The 19,168-nt window shown below is 42.2% G+C and overlaps 1 protein-coding gene across 2 annotated transcripts in view; it reads right to left on the reverse strand.

Annotated features, from left to right (window-relative positions):
* Window positions 1-3,521: 3,521 nt before the first annotated feature.
* LOC308184772 (E3 ubiquitin-protein ligase KCMF1) overlaps window positions 3,522-19,168 on the reverse strand; it is a 118,799-nt gene continuing 103,152 nt past the window's right edge. For both annotated transcript variants that reach the window (XM_080572305.1, XM_080572304.1), the window contains exons 4-7: window positions 16,834-16,935; window positions 12,907-13,081; window positions 6,795-7,074; window positions 3,522-4,940 (exon numbers count right to left, since the gene is read on the reverse strand). In XM_080572305.1, the coding sequence (XP_080428431.1) occupies window positions 4,679-4,940; window positions 6,795-7,074; window positions 12,907-13,081; window positions 16,834-16,935 (819 nt within the window). In that variant the 3' untranslated portion in view covers window positions 3,522-4,678. The remainder of the gene's footprint in view (window positions 4,941-6,794; window positions 7,075-12,906; window positions 13,082-16,833; window positions 16,936-19,168) is intronic.

The raw sequence follows: 19,168 nt of genomic DNA on the forward strand, positions 1-19,168 counted from the left end.
TGGGAAAGCATCGGAGATGGAAGGCTGCTGTATGGAGTCCTATACGACGAGTTGCAGAAGCTGCTGAGGGAGAAGGTGAATCGAGTCACTTTGCAGAAGTGAAAGCCATCCAGCTGGCTTTAGGTATTGCTGAATGAGAAAAGTGACCAGTTCTCTATCTCTATACTGGTTCATAGATGGTAGCAAATGCCCTGTGAGGATGGTTACAACAATGGAAGCAGAGCAACTGGCAGCACAGAGGCAAACCCATCTGGGCTACTGCACTGCGGCAAGATATTGCTGTTCGGGTAGAGAACCTGGTTGTAGAAGTACACCATGTAGATGCTCACATACCCAAGAATGGGGTCACTGAAGAACATCGAAACAACCAGCAGGTGGATCAGGCTGCTAAGATTGAGGTGGCTCAGGTGGACCTGGACTGGCAACATAAGGGTGAATTATTTATAGCTCGATGGGCCCATGACACCTCAGGCCATCAAGGCAGAGATGCAACATACAGGTGGGCTCGTGATCGAGGGGTGGACCTGACCATGGACACTATTGCTCATGAATACATGACTGTGAAACGTGCTGCAATCAAGCAAGCCAAGCAGCTAAAGCGTCTTTGGTATGGAGGATGATGGCTGAAATATAAATATAAGGAGGCCTGGCAGATTGATTACATCACACTCCCTCAAACCCGCAATGGCAAGCGCTACATACTAACAATGGTGGAAGCAACCACCGGGTGACTGGAAACGTATCCTGTGCCCCATGCCACCGCCCGGAACACTATCCTGGGCCTTGAAAAGCAAGTCCTATGGTGACATGGCACCCCAGAAAGAATCGAGCCAGACAATGGGACTCATTTCCAAAACAACCTTATGGACACTTGGGCCAAAGAGCATGGAATTGGGTTGGTATATCGCATCCCCTGTCATGCACCAGCCTCCGGGAAAACCAAGTGATATAACGGATTGTTAAAGACTACACTGAAGGCAATGGGTGCTGGGACATTCAAACATTGGGATACACATTTGGCAAAGGCCACCTGGTTAGTCAACACTAGGGGTTCTGCCAACCGAGCTGGACCTGCCCAATCAAACCTGTTACGCACTGTAGAAGGGGATAAAGTTCCTGTAGTGCACGTAAGAAACATGCTGGGTAAAACAGTCTGGGCTACTCCTGCCTCAGGAAAAGGCAAACCCATTCGTGGAATTGCTTTTGCTCAGGGACCTGGATGCACTTGGTGGGTAATGCAAAAGAATGGGGAGGTCCGGTGTGTACCTCAAGGGGATTGAATACTGGGTGAGAATAGCCCATGAGTTGAATTGTATTATGCTAATTATTATCAAATACTGTATGTCATCACTACCATGATTGCTATATGTCAATGCCCTATTAATGGTATCACAGTAACAGCCACGTAGGTAATGATGAATGAATTTTGATAGAATTGGATAAGCATGGCGGTGTGATGGAACGAGAACAGGCTTTAACTTGAGACAATCCAACATCACACACCATCTCTTCTGCCCTAAAAGCCTGCTGTGACAGATGGCACCCGAAGTCAGTCATGGACTACACAAACTCAGTGGACATTTTATACACATATATGAAAAGTGGTGATTAACTGGAATGTACTGGAAAGGGTGTAACCCGAGTATGACATAAATGGTATGGAATAAGGGGTGGATATTGTCCTGGTTTCAGCTAGGATAGAGTTAATTTTTCCTCATAGTAGCTGGTAGGGTGCTGCGTTTTGGATTTAGGATGAGAATAATGTTGATAACACACTGGTGTCTGGCCGGGGTGGGGGGACCGGCTGCTCAGGGATAGGCTGGGCGTTGGTCAGCGGGTGGTGAGCAATTGCATTGTGCATCACTTGTTTTGTACACATTAGTAGTAGTAGTACTATTATCATTATTATTATTATTTTCCTTTCTTTTCTGTCCTAATAAACTGTCTTTATCTTAACCCACAGGCTTTCATTTCTTTCTGATTCTCTATCCCATCCCAGAGAGGGAGGGGGGAGGGTGAGCGAACGGCTGTGTGGTGCTACATCACTATATCACCTAACAGATAGAATCATAGAATCTTAGCATTATAGAGTCATAGAATGGATTGGGTTGGAAGGGACCTTAAAAATCATCTATTTCTAACCCCTCTGCCATAGGTAGTGATGCTACCCACTACAGCCAGTTGCCCAGGGCAACTGGAGTTCCATCAGGTAATCTTGAACCTGCTCTTCGCTTACAGTGGGAAGGACTTTGCTCCTACAGCCCTGATCTACAGTTTCAGGGAAACGAGAGACATGGGAAGCCTGACTGGCAGTGAAGACTGAGGCAAAGTTGTTGAGTAACTCAGCCTTCTCCATGTCTGTTGTTACCAGTTCTCCCTTCTTGTCTATCAGAGGGGGTACACTCTCCTTGGCCTTTCTTTTCTGGCCAACGTACGGATAGAATCCCTTCTTATTATTTTTTTTTCATATTTTTCATCCAGAAACTGAACTGAACACAGTACTCCAGGTGGGGTCTCACAAGAGCACAGTAGAGGGGGAAAATCACCTCCTCTGACCTGCTGACCACGCTTCTTTTCACAGAATCACAGAATCATCTAGGTTGGAAGAGACCTACAAAATCACCTAGTCCAACCTCTGACCTAACACTAACAAGTCCTCCACTAAACCATATCACTAAGCTCTACATCTAAACGTCTCTTAAAGACCTCCAGGGATGGTGACTCAACCACTTCCCTGGGCAGCCCATTCCAATGCTTAACAACCCTTTCGGTAAAGTTCTTCCTAACATCCAACCTAAACCTCCCCTGGCGCAACTTTAGCCCATTCCCCCTCGTCCTATCACCAGGCATGTGGGAGAATAGACCAATCCCCACCTCTCTACAGCCTTCTTTCAGGTACCTGTGGAGAGTGATAAGATCGCCCCTGAGCCTCCTCTTCTCCAGGCTAAACAACCCCAGCTCCCTCAGCTGATCCTCGTAAGACTTGTTCTCCAGACCCCTTACCAGCTTTGTTGCCCTTCTCTGGACACGCTCGAGCACCTTGATGTCCTTCTTGTAGTGAAGGGCCCAAAACTGAACACAGTACTCGAGGTGCGGCCTCACCAGAGCTGAGTACAGGGGGACAATCACTTCCCTAGTCCAATGATGATGCACCTGGGAAGGGGCAACCCTGGATGTACATACAGACTGGGGAACGACAGGCTGGAGAGCAGCCCAACAGAAAGGGATCTGGGGGTTTTGGTTGATGGCAAGTTGTTTATAACTCAACAGTGTGCCTTGGCAGCCAAAAGGGCCAACCATATCCTGGAATGTATTATGCACAGAATTTCTAGCTGATGGATGCACGTGATTGTCTCACATTACTCTGCAATGGTGCGGCCTCACCTTGAGTACTGTGTGCAGTTTTGGGCACCACAATATAAGACAGATATAAAACTATTAAAGAATGTTCAAAGGAGGTCTACCCCACAAGACAAAAACTAACTTAAAAGCATATAGGATTAACATTATAGGCAAGTAGGTGGCATGACTCAATTAAAAACGCTTTATTTTTTTATGTCAGAAATATAACCCCAAAACCCAATAAATAAAGATTAATAGGAAATTAGCATTAAGAATTCAATTATAACATATGGAGATATCTGGGAATCAAATCCTCAAGCTTTCCTGATACTGAGAAGTCTCTGCAAGCTATGAAGCAAATACATAAATAACTCAAAATGATAAGGACTGTGAAGACTTAGAACTAAGATAACATATTCCAGGTTAATTCCCCCCCTCCCCCAGCAGTGAATATATGCATCATCTACACCTAAATAAAGTATATTTAACAGTTAAAAGAAATTAAACACAGAACAGAAAGCTTTAAAGAATGATGAATGAAATTTGTTTTTAGGGCACACATAAGCTCTTTGTGGTAGATTCCAAGCAGTGGCCCTTGTGTGGTTTTTTTTTTGTCTCCTACCGATGTATAAAAAGTTGAATTCCATATGAATATGATGGCTAACAGGGCATCATAGTGGTTACAATATAGCAAAACACCACACCCTGGAAATAACAATATAGCCCACTGCAGAGTTTGCATTAATACACAGGGAGAGTACATAGAAAAGGTCATTGGTCATATGTTACTCAAAGGCTACTTCATCGCTACAAACTGCTAGTGAGTATTAATCTTTTTTGTCACATTATCTTTGAATAATGGGAAAGCTTTGGGATTTTATACTTTTACTACTTGCACTTTTTATTTTTTTTTAAATGACAAGGTCACTAAAACTCATGCACGCTGCAAAAAACATCATGCAGTAGTTAAGGTAAACCATCCAAGCAATTTTTATTCATTAATAGTCATAAATACACACAGCAGCTTCATTAGAGATTTTTCATTTTTTCCCCTTCAGTTTGAATGTGGAGTATTAGGAGAGCTTTTTGCATGTCAAGCTACGGGACACAGAACTTTTTTCTCTGCACTGCAACCTATATTTACCTGCTAAAAGTAAAAATTGGTTAAGTGGAAATGATTATCATATCTATCTTTTCTCTCTTCCTTTGAATGTACACAGTGTAACAAGAGCAACAGACCTGAAATTACAATCACCAAAACAAACCCAAGATAGTTGTTGTCCAATTTCATTGGCAAATACAGCACAGAGGACATTGTCTGCAAAATGGGATGCCATCAAAGAGGAGGCGGAAGAGGCTCATTTCCTTTATTATTCTCTTTTAAATTTAGGTTTTCCAAAGCAACATCTAGAGGCATAATATCTACACAGCCCATAGCACCAAAATCAGCAATTTCTCCCTGCTCATCCTCATCTGAGGAGGAACTTTCTTCCTGCATCAAAGTAGATAGTAGAAGCTCTTGAACAAATAAGCTACGGTCTGCCCGTTCACTTTCCTTTGACTGACGCTCTGCTTCTGACATCTTAGGATCATTCAACCTGCATAGCAGCACAGAAAGAGAGAAGACCTGCAGTTAGTGACAGCCCATTTTGTTGATGATATTACTAAGCCTAACAGTTGGACTGACGCATGCTGAATAACATCTGAAAATCATTCCGTTTGAAAACAGCCTAGGTACTACTGCACTTTTGACACGTGCATATCTGACAATGCCTGGCACTCCTAATGCAACAAGAATACAGACATTTAACAAACTTGCTCCTAGTTACTATAAAATATCACAGAAGTGGATTCTAAGGCTGAAGGAAAAAATAGCCATTTCCAAAGTTTCTTACCCTTCAGAGGGATTTGAGGAACTTACTCCAGTTCTATCCCAGCTCACAAGATCAATGACTGACATTTTCAGATACTTTCATTAAAGTTATTATTTTCAAAAAGTTTTGGATTGAGATATTATTATGAGTTTAGATAAAAATAAGCATGACAGCAATAACTTGTTCCAACCCAGGTATCTAGACACAGCAACTGTTTAATTATCTGTGCTCTTTCCCAACATACACCCAAAAAAACACCCAAAACCCCCATTTGAATCTTGAAAATCAATATTCTAAACCTCCCAAAAGAGATGGAATAAGTGTGGGCAACTCTTCTATAGAGGAACTCTAGGATCTAACTATACTTTCTGAAACAGCTATGTATTCTGCTTATTAATAGTAAGTTCCTTATTTGCTTTTTTGATCCAAAATATTTTATATATAAACCTGTGTTTGACCTTCAGCCTTAATTAAAGATTTCTTATTAAATAACAATACCTTTTAATATCTCTCCCCTAACATTATCAGCATAAAAGTTTGAAACATATTATTGTAAATGCTCTTGTTTTATCAGAAGTAGTAGGGTAAACAAGCACAGTTTAGTAAAGCAATATTCCTTATGTTTCTCTTGAAATTGAAAAACAGCAATATTTATTCATTGCCTAGGAGCAGACACACAGCAGGATTGAAAAGGAGATGTTGCAAATGGAAACAAAAACATAGTATCTCAACTACAAACTTCATTAGGGATCTCTCAGAAGAAGTTCCATGGCTGAAACTGTAAGCAACTCATACAGCTATATAGCTCAAGTTATAAGACTAACCTCCTTTCCAAGGCCTGCAGAAAACAATTAATCCATATTCCAGTCTAAAGCTTTAAATACATTCCTAGACACATAGATGAAATGCAGCATGCCTGTGAGACTGCCTCTCACTTTCACGAACACTAAGACTCCATGCATTATTTCTGCAGCCAACTCTTGGGAGTTGGTTTTCTGAAAATAGAAGAATTCCCTTCAGGCCAGCTACAAACTACTACTCAGATAATATTTCCTTGGTTTTGCTTTACTCCTAACGGTGTGGTTCTATTTAATTTTTGTGACTGTATTATAAGTTTGTGCATAAATACCTAACTGCACATAAACTGAAAAATGTCAACACATCACATTTCTTATGATTACAGTACACAACATGTGCTATTTAATGTTATTCTGATATTTTGACAAAGCACAGGCTACTACCACATCTTTAAGTACAGAGCAATCAAGTTTAAAAACAATTCAGTGGATGAAGTTTACTGCTTTTAATGGTGCTGCACTAAAGTGTGAAATATTTTTCTTTTACATTGAGTTATGAATTACAGATATTCTGCAACAGCTATTGACCTCTAACATCAGCGTATTCTGTACAATTCACTGATTGGCCTGTTAATCCTGGGATATATTTACCTGCAGTTAAAGACCCTACTTTGCTATACTAAAGCACATACCAAACTAAACACATAGTAGTTTCACCGAACTCTGTAACAGGGACTAGGAAAACAGAAATGGCAGGAGTTAAACCCCTAGAATAAATTACCTTGTAAGAAGAAACTGGGAGTTCTGGATAGTCTGTTGAATGTTTTCTGTGTTAGATGTATTGGTTGCTGCTACAGATTGTGTAAGAGTGGTGGGGATGCTGCTTGTGTTAGTGCGTCTAGTTGCATTGCGTGCAGTCTCCAGTTGTTGTCTTGCTGCTTGAGCATGCTGTCGCTCCAACTGCAGTTGCATCTGCAGCTGCTGTAACTGAGAAGCAGAAGGGCCAGAAGAACTGAGCTGCCCTGCAGAACGTCTCACGCCTGATAACTGAGATAAAAGCTCTGCCAGAAGAGAGAAAAGTTTCTACAGTGAAATCTGCTTAAATACATACCATGCAACAACATAAATATGTCCTGAATACCAGTATATCAATTCTTTTGCTTTCTAAAACCTTTCATCAATGAAATTAATGAACAAATCATATTGATTTGGAAAGCTTCATAGGCTATCCATTACAAGCATCCCATATCTCAAAACCCATAGGGCAAGGAAGATTAAGACTCATCTAGAGTAAAGAACTGTGCATAGATTCAAAGCTTAAAGCTTTTTAAACCAATAAGAGTCAACCTATGAGAAATATCCTATAAGCAATATCCTGTGCAACAATTTTCTAAAATGTTATCTTCGAGTCAAAATAGTTACTAAGAAATCATTTCATTTTTCACTTCAGTTGGTGGTTTTATTCTCCCCCCCAAATCCACCTTTAATACATATTCCAGAGGGTAGCTGTGTTGCAGAAAGACAGAAAAATCAGAGACTCTTTTCAGACATTTCTAGAAAATATATAGTTCAGAAAGCTTTTTCAAAGGCTGTATGACATTAAAAAATATTTGACCACAGTGGGTTTTTTTTGTGTGACTTTTGACCTCTGCTGGAAATAAAGAAATTATAACAATTATAAATAAATAAAATATGGCATGAAATGCTTTCTTCCAAAGTTCAATACCGACAAATTCTGTCCATGCTAAGCATTTCCTAAAATAAATGTTAATAATAAGTTATTGCTCAGTTTACTACAGTAAACTCAGTACAATTTACTTGCATTTACTACAGATTATATTCCAAACAAATTTGTGAGTACTACTTTGATGTGTTTGATGCAAGGAGGACAGAAGATTAATTTGTTCCCCATCTACCTAACCCTCATTAAAGCTACAAGGCGTTATTATAGGTCATAAAAAAATTCCTTCCATCTTACTTTCAAGATATAAACCTTTGAAACTAGGCATTTCTTAGGGGAATAAAGCCCAGTGCAGTAGCTCTTTCATCAGGAACTCTTGGAATGCAAACAGTAAACGCTCAAGTCACTTTTAATCAGCACAGCTAATCATATCAAGATTAGCTACCAATAATATTTTATTTCATTAATTACTGACAACTACAACAAAGAGAAAAATAAATAATGTTTAGAGATCTGTTACGAGCACAAGTTCTAACTTCTGGTAGTATGTACTAATTATTACCCCAATAAAAAGGGAAGACTAATAACGCTGTCAAGCAAGACAGCTGTACTTATCCTCACTTTGAAAAAAATCACTTTGAGTATAGCTTAACTGTACCCCGGTAACAGATCTGAGCTTGAGACACAGGCTTGGTATGAGATAGACACCCAACCAGATGGCACTACATTCTCAAAATGCAAATAAAGAAGTAAATAAATAAATAAGTTCCACCAAAAAAAAAAAAAAAGACAAGACTCAAAGGAATGCCATTTTATTACACCTTTTATTACACCTTTTATGCTCCTAAATGAGAAGGCCTTGTGAGGCTGAAACCAAGGCACTCACTTCACATTTAACTGAGCTGCACTAACATCCACTGTAACAGTAATAAGCATTGCACTCCAGGACACACAAACATCCCCCCTTCTTGCATGAACTCTAGTGCTTTTCAGACACATGACCTAACTTAACTCACTAAGACAAAAGAAAACTTTTTTTCCTCTTTTGCTGCAATATTTTTAGTAGGAATGCAGCCAGCAGGTCCCAGGAAGCGATTCTTCCCCTCTATTTGGCACTGTCGAGGCCACATCCAGAGTGCTGTGTTCAGTTTAGGTTCCCCAGGACAAGAGACACATGGACATAATGGAGTAAGTCCAGTGAAGGGCCACCAAGATGATCAGGAGGCTGGAACACACAGGACATGAGGAAAGAGTGGGGAGAACTGGGTTTGTTCAGATCGGAAGAGACTACTTTTGAAGAAATCTTATTTCTGTCTGAAATTACTCTGAAACTACCAATTGAAGATATAGAGAAGACCAAACCAAACTCTTCTCAGAGGTATACAGCAATAGGACAAGAGTCAGAGAAGGAAACATGGGAAATTCCTATTACATCTAAAGGGTTGTTTAAACATGAAGGTTGTTAAATACTAGAACATGTTGTCCAGAGAGGTTGTGGGATCTTTGTCCTTGGAGGCATTCAAAACTCAACTGAATGAGGCCTTGAGCAACCTGATCAAAACAGATCTGCTTTGAGCAGGGGTTGGGACTAGACAACCCGCAGAGGTCCATTCTAATCTAAATTATTCTATTATTTTTTTCTGCCATTTCAATGAGTTAAATCAGTTCACAGAGGGCCTGAAGAATACTCAAGCCAGCACAACAGAGGCAAGGGGACTATGCTTATAGAAAGAGGGAGGGTAGAGCTGCGGCTTCCTCTTTCAAGAGTGATGTGTTCTTAAATTGGCTCACTGCCTTTCAAGGAATCACAGCCCAATGAGAAGCTCCAGTTTAAACATTTATGCCCTTCCAGCAACTGAAACAAAGGCAGATAACAGCAGGAAGTTCTGAAGTTTTCCTGAAACTTATCATCTTTCTCCATAACAGTGTAATATTGATGCCATTAAGATTTTGCATTAGAAGAAATTATAGAACTTTTATAAACCAATTTCTTGGTCATTTAAAAAAATCTTTATAGAGAAATTATTCTTGAAAATTACAAAACTCAACACATACTTACAGATTATATCTGTAAATCTTAAAAACATGCCTGCATGATTGTTGGAAGTTAAAAATGAGACATCTTGCCCTTCAAAATTCTCCTAAAATTATCCAAAATATGACACAAAATGCTTACAAAAATACAATTACTTAAGAATTTAAAAAGACTTTAAAGACCTAAAAATCAGCAAGCCTAACATTCAAACTTTAATCTGATGTGCTCAGTTTACATTTTTAAATGTCTATCAATAATATTCCAATTGAGCTAATTTCATCTTGATGAACCCAAGTACAGCACTTTGTGCTAAAAAAAATAAGATTCTTAATTTCCTCCATAAACACCTCTATGCATACAGCAAATTAAAGTTAGATGCATTGAAGTAGGTAACAGTGGTTAGAAACAACTACATTTAAAAATATATACATACATATATATGAAGAGAGGTGAAGAGACCTGGGACTCTTCAGACTGGAAAAGAGAAGGCTTAAATGGGAAATCTTATCGATGTGTATAACTGTTCAGAGCTGGCAGCTCTTTAAGGACACTTTTCATAGAGCACAAGAGCCCTCCATTCCCACATGTAAGAAATCAGGCAGGGAAAGCAGGAGACCAGCATGGCTGAGTAAGGACCTGCTGGTGGAAGCAGGGACATGTGGCCTGGGAAGAGTATAGGGATGCTGCCCGAATGTGTAGGGATGGGATCAGGAAAGCCAAGGCACAGCTGAAGCTGACCTTGTTGGCAAGGGATGCAAAGAATAATAAGAAGGGATTCTACAGGTAAATTAGCCAGAAAAGGAAGACTAAAGAGAATGTACCCCCCTGATAAATTAGATTGCAGAAGTGGTGACAATAGACATGGAGAAGGCTGAGGTACTCAACAATTATTTTTTTTTACCTCAGTCTTCACTGGCGATCACTCTTCCCACATCTCTGAAGTCCCTGAACCTCAAGGCAGGGACTGGGGTAATGAAGTCTCTCCCAGTATGAGTGAAGATTGGGTTTGAGACCACCTGAAGAACCTGAACATAAATAAGTCTATGAGGTCTGATGAGATGCATCCCAGGGTCCAGAGGGTACTGGCTGATGTAGTTGCCAAATCACTCTCCATCATATTTGAAAGGTCATAGCAGTCAGGCAAAGTCCTCAGTGACTGGAAAAAGGGAAACATCACAAACATTTTTAAAATGGGTAGAAAGGAGGACCCTGGGAACTACTGACCAATCAACCAGCCTCATCTCTGTGCCTGGAAAGATCATGGAAAAGATCCTCCCTCCTGGAAGCTATGTTAAGATATATGGAAGACAGGGAGGTGATTCAAGACATCCAACATGGCTTCACCAAGGGCAATTTGTGCCTGGCCAGTCTAGCAACATTCTATGATGGAGTGACTATATCAGTGGACAAGGAAAGAGCAATTGATGTCATCTACCTGGACTTGTGCAAAGCATTTGATATCATCCTGTACAACATCCTTGTCTCTAAAATGGAGAGACATACATTTGACGGATGGACCACTCGGTGGATAAGGAACTGGCTGGATAGTTGCATTCTAAGAGTTGCAGTCAACAGCTCAATGTCCAGATGGAGATCTGTGATGAGTTGCGTCCCTCAGGGGTCTGTATTGGGACTGGTACTGGCTAACATCTTTATTAATGACATGGACAGTTGGATCAAGTGTACCCTCAGCAGGTTTGCAGACACCAAGCTGTGTGGTGCAGATGACACTTAAATAGGAAGGAATGCCATCATAGAGGGACCTTGACAGGCTTGAGAAGTGGGCCCATGAGAACCTCATGAAGTTCAACAAGACCAAGTGCAAGGTCCTGCACCTGGGTCGGGGCAATCCCAAGCACAAATACCGGCTGGGTGGAGAATGGATTGAGAGCAGCTCTGAGGAGAAAGACCTGGGGGTGTTGGTTGATGAGAAGCTCAACGTGAGCCAGCAATGTGCGCTTGCAGCCCAGAAAGCCAACTGTATCCTGGGCTACATCAAAAGAAGCATGGTCAGTAGGTCGAGGGAGGTGATTCTCCTCCCTCTACTCCACTCTTGTGAGACCCCACCTGGAGTACACTCAACCAGCTCTGGGGCACCCAATATAAGAAGGACATAGGCCTGTTTGAGTGGGTCCAGAGGAAGGACACAATGATGATCAGAGGGCTGGAACACCTCTCCTATGAAGAAAGGCTGAGAGAGCTGGGGTTGTTTAGCTTGGAGAAGAGAAGGCTATAGGGAGACCTTATTGCAGCCTTCCAATACTTAAAGGGGACTTTATAAGAAAGATGAAGAAAGACTTTTTACCAAGGAGTGTAGGGATAGGACAAGGAGTAATGGCTTTAAACTAAAAGAGGGTAGGTTTAGATTAGATATAAGGAAGAAATTATTTACTCTGAGGGTGGTGAAGCACTGGAACAGGTTGCCCAGAGAGGTTGTGGATGCCCCTTCCCAGAAATGTTCAAGGTCAGGTTGGATGGGACTTTGGGCAACCTGATCTAATGGGAGGTGTCCCTGCCCATGGCAGAGGGGTTGTACTAAATGATCTTTAAGGTCCCTTCCAACCCAAACCATTTTATGATTCTATAAATATCTGATGGGAGGGAATGAAGAAGAGGGAGACAGACTCTTATCAGTAGTGTACACTGACAGAACAAGAGTCAAAATTAAAACAAATTAAACCCATCTGAAAACAAGAAAACACTTTTCTACTGTGAGGGTGGTCAAATACCATAACAGGTTGCCCAGAGAGGTTGTGGTGTCTCCAGCCATGAAGATATTCAGTACCAACCTGGACACAGTCCTTGGCAACCTGATCTAGCTGACCTTATTTGAGCAGGGGGTTGGACTAGATTATGTTGAGATGTCCTTTCCAACCTCAACCATTCTTTTATACCACCTGTGAACAGGTCAGTCATGGGAATGAGCCTAGAAGTCTCTGAATTTAAAAGCACAAGCTAAAGGGGCAGTGGTTTTTGCTTCAGAAGTTCCAGGTAGACAATCCAATCAAGGATACTGTTCATCAGTAAACACCCATCAAGTACGATGACAGTGGGAAACATATATACACTTTCAACTTCAAAACACAGAAAAACAAAGCAACTATTATCATCTTGGATTTTATTTAAAAGTCTATTTAAGAAGGACACTGGGCTAAAATCAGTGGTTACAGCTCTTACCAGCTATAGGATCCATGGCTTCTCTATTGCTTGTAGAATATGAACTTTGAGAAGATGAAAGCCCACCAGTGGAACTGCTAGTAAAGTGCATGTTTGATCTACGTGCACGAGGGCCTCCCAAACCCCGGCCTGGGTGAAACATTCTACGTACATGTCGAACACCGCTAGATTCATCATAAACAAGCAGTTAAGGAAAGTCATTTGCTATCAAGTATTCAAGTATATCAAGTATATCAAGTATCAAGAAGTTATCAATGTCATTTGCTATCAAGTATTAAACAGCAAAAACATTTACTAGGTGAATAATGATTCAACGTTTTACGTATAACGCAACCAAAGCTACAGTGCCAGTCAGACCTATAGATCTGAACCCAAGGCACCCAGGGCTGCTTGCAGCAAATTAATCTTCTTCAGGCTTTTTATCATGTTTAAAAAATGTCAGGATGGATTTTCTGCCTTCTGGATCAAAGTTTTATACTAGGTAATTTAAACTGATGATGCATGTTAAGCAGAGCACATTTCTCAATAGACATAAGGATTTGCTGCTCAGGGAACTAGTTAGCAAGGTCCCCTGGGAAACTGCTTTTAAAGGCGTTGGCGTCCATCAGTGCTGGTCAGTCTTTACAGGCTCTTCAGGAGGGACAGGCAGGGTAGGCAAGGTGGGGGGGTGGCGATGTGTGTGAAGCGTGAGCTGGACTGTGTGGAACTTGAAGTTGGCGATGGCAAAGTTGAGAGCCTCTGGGTAAGGATTAAGGGACGAACAAATAAAGGGGATGTCGTTGTGGGAGTCTATTACAGACCACCTGGCCAGGACGACAACGCCGATGAATTAGTCTTTGAGGAACTAAGAGATGCCTCGAGATCAACTCCCCTTGTCCTTATGGGGGATTTCAACTTGCCGGACGTCAACTGGGCTCACCACACGGCTGACACGAGCAAGTCCAGGAGGTCCCTAAAGCACCTAGATGATAACTTCTTGGTGCGGGTGCTAAGGGAGCCAACTAGGAAAGGTGCCCTCCTAGATCTGTTGCTGGAGAACAGAGAGGGTCTTGTGGGGGACGTGTCAATTGGCGGCCGTCTCGGTCATAGTGACCATGAAGTGGTTGAGTTTAGAATTTATGGTGACAGAAGGAAAACTGCCACCAAAACTTCAGCCCTGGATATGAGGAAAGCAGACTTCAGGCTGCTCGGGGAACTAGTCAGCAAGGTCCCCTGGGAAACTGCTTTTGAAGGCATTGGCGTCCATCAGTGCTGGTCAGTCTTTAAGCACTGCCTCCTAAAAGCACAAGATCAGGCGATTCCAAAATATCGGAAGTCAGGCAAGCGGGGCAGAAGGCCGGCCTGGCTGACCAGGGATCTTCTACTGGAGCTTAGGCAAAAGAAGAAAGTGTAAGGCTGCTGGAAGGAGGGTCAGGTGACGAGGAAGGAATACAGGGACACTGTTCGTGTTTGTAGGGAGAAAATTTGTGTGGCCAAAGCCCAACTAGAGTTGAAGCTGGCCATGTCTGTGGGAGACAATAAAAAAGTTTTTTTTTAGATATGTGAACAGAAAAAGGAGAACCAAAGAAAACATAGGTCCGCTACTTGATGGGCAGGTCACCTCACAGACAAGGACATAGTCAAAGCGGAGACATTTAATGCCTTCTTCGCCTCTGTCTTCAATGCTGATGATGGGCTTCGGGACCCAGGGTGCCCTGAGCTGGAGGACCATGACGGTGGGAATGACAAACTCCCAACCGACCCTGAACATGTGCGGGATTTGCTGCTTCACCTAGATCCATACAAGTCCATGGGTCCAGATGGGATTCATCCCAGGGTGCTTAAAGAGCTGGCTGACATCATCGCGGGACCTCTCTCAATTATTTTTCAATGATCTTGGGAATCTGGAGAGGTCCTAGTTGACTGGAAGCTGGAAAATGTGCCAGTTTTCAAGAAGGGCAAGAAAGAAGACCCTGGTAACTACAGGCCTGTCAGTCTCATGTCAGTGCCTGGTAAAATTATGGAGAAGATTATCCCTGAAGTTACTGAAGCGCACCTGGGGGACAATGCAGTCACTGGTCCCAGCCAACATGGGTTCACGAGGGGTAGGTCCTGTTTGACTAACTTGATTTCCTTTTATGATAAGATCACCCATCAAGGTGATCTTATCATAAAAGGAATAAAAAAAATAAAGGATCTTTATGATAAGATCACCCATCAAGGGAAACCAGCTGATGTAATCTTTTTGGATTTCAGTAAAGCTTTTGACACAGTTTCCCATAGGATCCTACTGGACAAAATGTCCAGCATACAACTTACCAAAAACATCATACGATGGGTGAGCAATCGGCTGACGGACAGGGCTCAAAGGGTTGTGGTAAATGGGGCCACATCTGGCTGGCAGATGGTCACTAGTGGGGTCCCTCAAGGCTCCATTTTAGGGCCAGTCCTCTTCAATGTTTTTATAAATGATTTGGATGTAGGACTAGAAGGTGTTTTGAGCAAATTTGCTGATGACACCAAGCTTGGAGGAGTTGTAGACTCGGATGAGGGTGGAAAGGCCTTGCAGAGAGATCTGGACAGATTGGAGAGCTGGGCGATCACCAGCCACATGAAGTTTAACAAAAGCAAGTTCCGGGTCCTGCACCTGGGACAGGGCAACCCTGGCTATACGTACAGACTGGGCGACGAGACGCTGGAGAGCAGCCCCACAGAGAGGGATCTGGGGGTTGTGGTTGACAGCAAGTTGAATATGAGCCAGCAGTGTGCCCTGGCAGCCAGGAGGGCCAACCGTATCCTGGGGTGCATCAAGCACGGCATTGCTAGTTGGTCGAGGGAAGTGATTGTCCCGCTCTACTCTGTGCTGGTGCGGCCTCACCTTGAGTACTATGTGCAGTTCTGGGCACCACAGTAGAAAAAGGATGTGAAACTGTTGGAGAGTGTCCAGAGGAGGGCTACAAAGATGGTGAAGGGCCTAGAGGGGAAGACATATGAGGAGTGGCTGAGCTCACTGGACCTGTTCAGCCTGGAAAAGAGGAGGCTGAGGGGGGACCTCATCGCAGTCTACAACTTCCTCGCGAGGGGGAGTGGAGAGGCAGGCGCTGACCTATTCTCCGTAATCACCAGTGATAGGACCCGCGGGAAAGGTGTTAAGCTGAGGCAGGGGAAGTTTAGGCTGGACATCAGGAAGAGGTTCTTCACCGAGAGGGTGGTCGCACACTGGAACAGGCTCCCCAGGGAAGTAGTCACTGCACCAAGCCTGTCTGAATTTAAGAAGCGTTTGGACTGTGCACTTAGTCACATGGTCTAAACTTTTGGGTAGACCTGTGCGGTGCCAGGAGTTGGACTCGATGATCCTTATGGGTCCCTTCCAACTCGGGATATTCTATGATTCTATGATTCTATGATTTTAACATCAAAATTAGGAAATAAAGGTATTTAAATACTCAAAATAATCTACACATTTTTATTGTTGTTCTTACCAAGAGCACACATTAATTATTGCATTACCTTTCACTTTTGTGTTTTACTGCTTTCAGTCACATAATTATCTATAATATGCTACTGCATTTGGATTACTTTCACATACACAAAAATGGCATCAGAACTAAAGACCAATGAGGGTAAATGCTGCAGTGCAGAAAGAAGCAGCTTAGTGTCAGAAACATCTTTAAAAGGCTTGGCTATCAGGAGTAAAACAAAAACAAAAACAAACACACACCGACATTGTCTAGCTACACCTAAAGCCCATTCACAATCTGATTATATATATATATATATATGTATTTTCAGACATACAGATCCCCAAAAACCAAACACCAGTTCTATAAAATAAGCAAAACAGATGCAGCCACTTGACTACAAAAGTCAAAACAAGTAGTTACAGAAGTAGTTACAGCTATCATATGGAACAATCTAATCCTTTTCCCTCAGCTTAAGAAAGGATATTAAATCTCTAGGAGCTCTGTGTTCCAGTGTAAGATGAGCTGCAAAGTCATCTGTGACATGATTAGGATCCCCTCCAGGTAACGCTGCACATATTGGACAAATCTGAAACAACAAAGTGAGAAAAAAAAACAACTTTAAACAAATCACAAACCACATCATTCCAAGTTGATCACTTAACAAGGACTCTTATACTTTAAATATCATACTCTAATCCTGTATCTAGATGGCCACGAGTTTAAAGCAGTAAATGTGTTCAAATGAAATTGTTAATTTTAGCATCTTTTCAAGACCCACTTTACTTTATAATTTTGCTTTTAATAATACCACAGAAACCAAAAGTAAAATTTTCAAATCCCATCTGCAATGTTTCAGCTTTAAAACTTCTCTTTATATGTCAGTTCCAGCACAGAGAGTAGGTCTGGTTACACAGGATTACTAATTGCTTGTATGTACCTGCATGTAAAATTCAGTTCATTTAGTGCTCTTTGAATCCCCAAAGCAACTTCTCATTCATCTCACCAGAGAAGTGTGGGAAGGAGAATGAAACCAGATATGAATATTCATTAAAGTATCACCACTGAGACGATCCACTGAGGTAGCATGAGAGTAGAGGTTTGGCAGAGGAAACTCCTTATTCCTACCAAGTATTTTGGGAGATGTCATTACAGTTTTTGTTTTGTTTTGTTTTGTTTTGTTTTACCTTAAAAGTAAACACACACTTAAAGTTAAGGGAACCTTACTGCCACAGCAACTTTCATTTATTATTTTTATTTTTCCTCTCAATGACTTTGCAAGCACCTGAGAGAAGCATGCCTTAAAAAGTCCTTTGCAAGTTTTGCAGGACAGTCTTAAAGTTTGATAGATGACAGGTTAATAAGCCAGAAAGGAGAAATCCATTCCACACAACATGTTAGGTCTTAAGTACTCTGTAAAGCATCACTTTGATAGTAGAATCCAACACTTTTGAGGAATTTTACTCTCTGCTTCTCTGGGTGAAACAGATGGCACTTAAAGTCCTGCCACCCCTCTCCTCCCTAATCAGTCAGGACTGCAATACTTCAGGTAAACATTTTTGCCATCTTCAACTCTCCCAGGAGCAAGCTTTGTCTTTCTAGAGGAACCCTGGCTGTGATGCTGTCCTGGTTTCAGCTAGGATAGAGTTCATTTTCCTCCTAGTAGCCGGTATGGTGCTGTGTTTTGGATTTAGGATGACAATAATGTTGATATCACACTGATGTTTTAATTGTTGCAGAGCAGTGCTTACACTAAGCCAAGGACTTCTCAGCTTCTCTCTCTGTTCTGCAACATCAAGCTGCAGAAGCTGCTGAGGGAGAAGGTGAATCGAGTCACTTTGCAGAAGTGAAAGCCATCCAGCTGGCTTTAGGTATTGCTGAATGAGAAAAGTGACCAGTTCTCTATCTCTATACTGGTTCATAGATGGTAGCAAATGCCCTGTGAGGATGGTTACAACAATGGAAGCAGAGCAACTGGCAGCACAGAGGCAAACCCATCTGGGCTACTGCACTGCGGCAAGATATTGCTGTTCGGGTAGAGAACCTGGTTGTAGAAGTACACCATGTAGATGCTCACATACCCAAGAATGGGGTCACTGAAGAACATCGAAACAACCAGCAGGTGGATCAGGCTGCTAAGATTGAGGTGGCTCAGGTGGACCTGGACTGGCAACATAAGGGTGAATTATTTATAGCTCGATGGGCCCATGACACCTCAGGCCATCAAGGCAGAGATGCAACATACAGGTGGGCTCGTGATCGAGGGGTGGACCTGACCATGGACACTATTGCTCATGAATACATGACTGTGAAACGTGCTGCAATCAAGCAAGCCAAGCAGCTAAAGCGTCTTTGGTATGGAGGATGATGGCTGAAATATAAATATAAGGAGGCCTGGCAGATTGATTACATCACACTCCCTCAAACCCGCAATGGCAAGCGCTACATACTAACAATGGTGGAAGCAACCACCGGGTGACTGGAAACGTATCCTGTGCCCCATGCCACCGCCCGGAACACTATCCTGGGCCTTGAAAAGCAAGTCCTATGGTGACATGGCACCCCAGAAAGAATCGAGCCAGACAATGGGACTCATTTCCAAAACAACCTTATGGACACTTGGGCCAAAGAGCATGGAATTGGGTTGGTATATCGCATCCCCTGTCATGCACCAGCCTCCGGGAAAACCAAGTGATATAACGGATTGTTAAAGACTACACTGAAGGCAATGGGTGCTGGGACATTCAAACATTGGGATACACATTTGGCAAAGGCCACCTGGTTAGTCAACACTAGGGGTTCTGCCAACCGAGCTGGACCTG

Source organism: Anser brachyrhynchus, assembly GCF_964034855.1.
Source record: "Anser brachyrhynchus genome assembly, chromosome: W".
In the NCBI taxonomy this organism is placed as follows: domain Eukaryota; kingdom Metazoa; phylum Chordata; class Aves; order Anseriformes; family Anatidae; genus Anser; species Anser brachyrhynchus.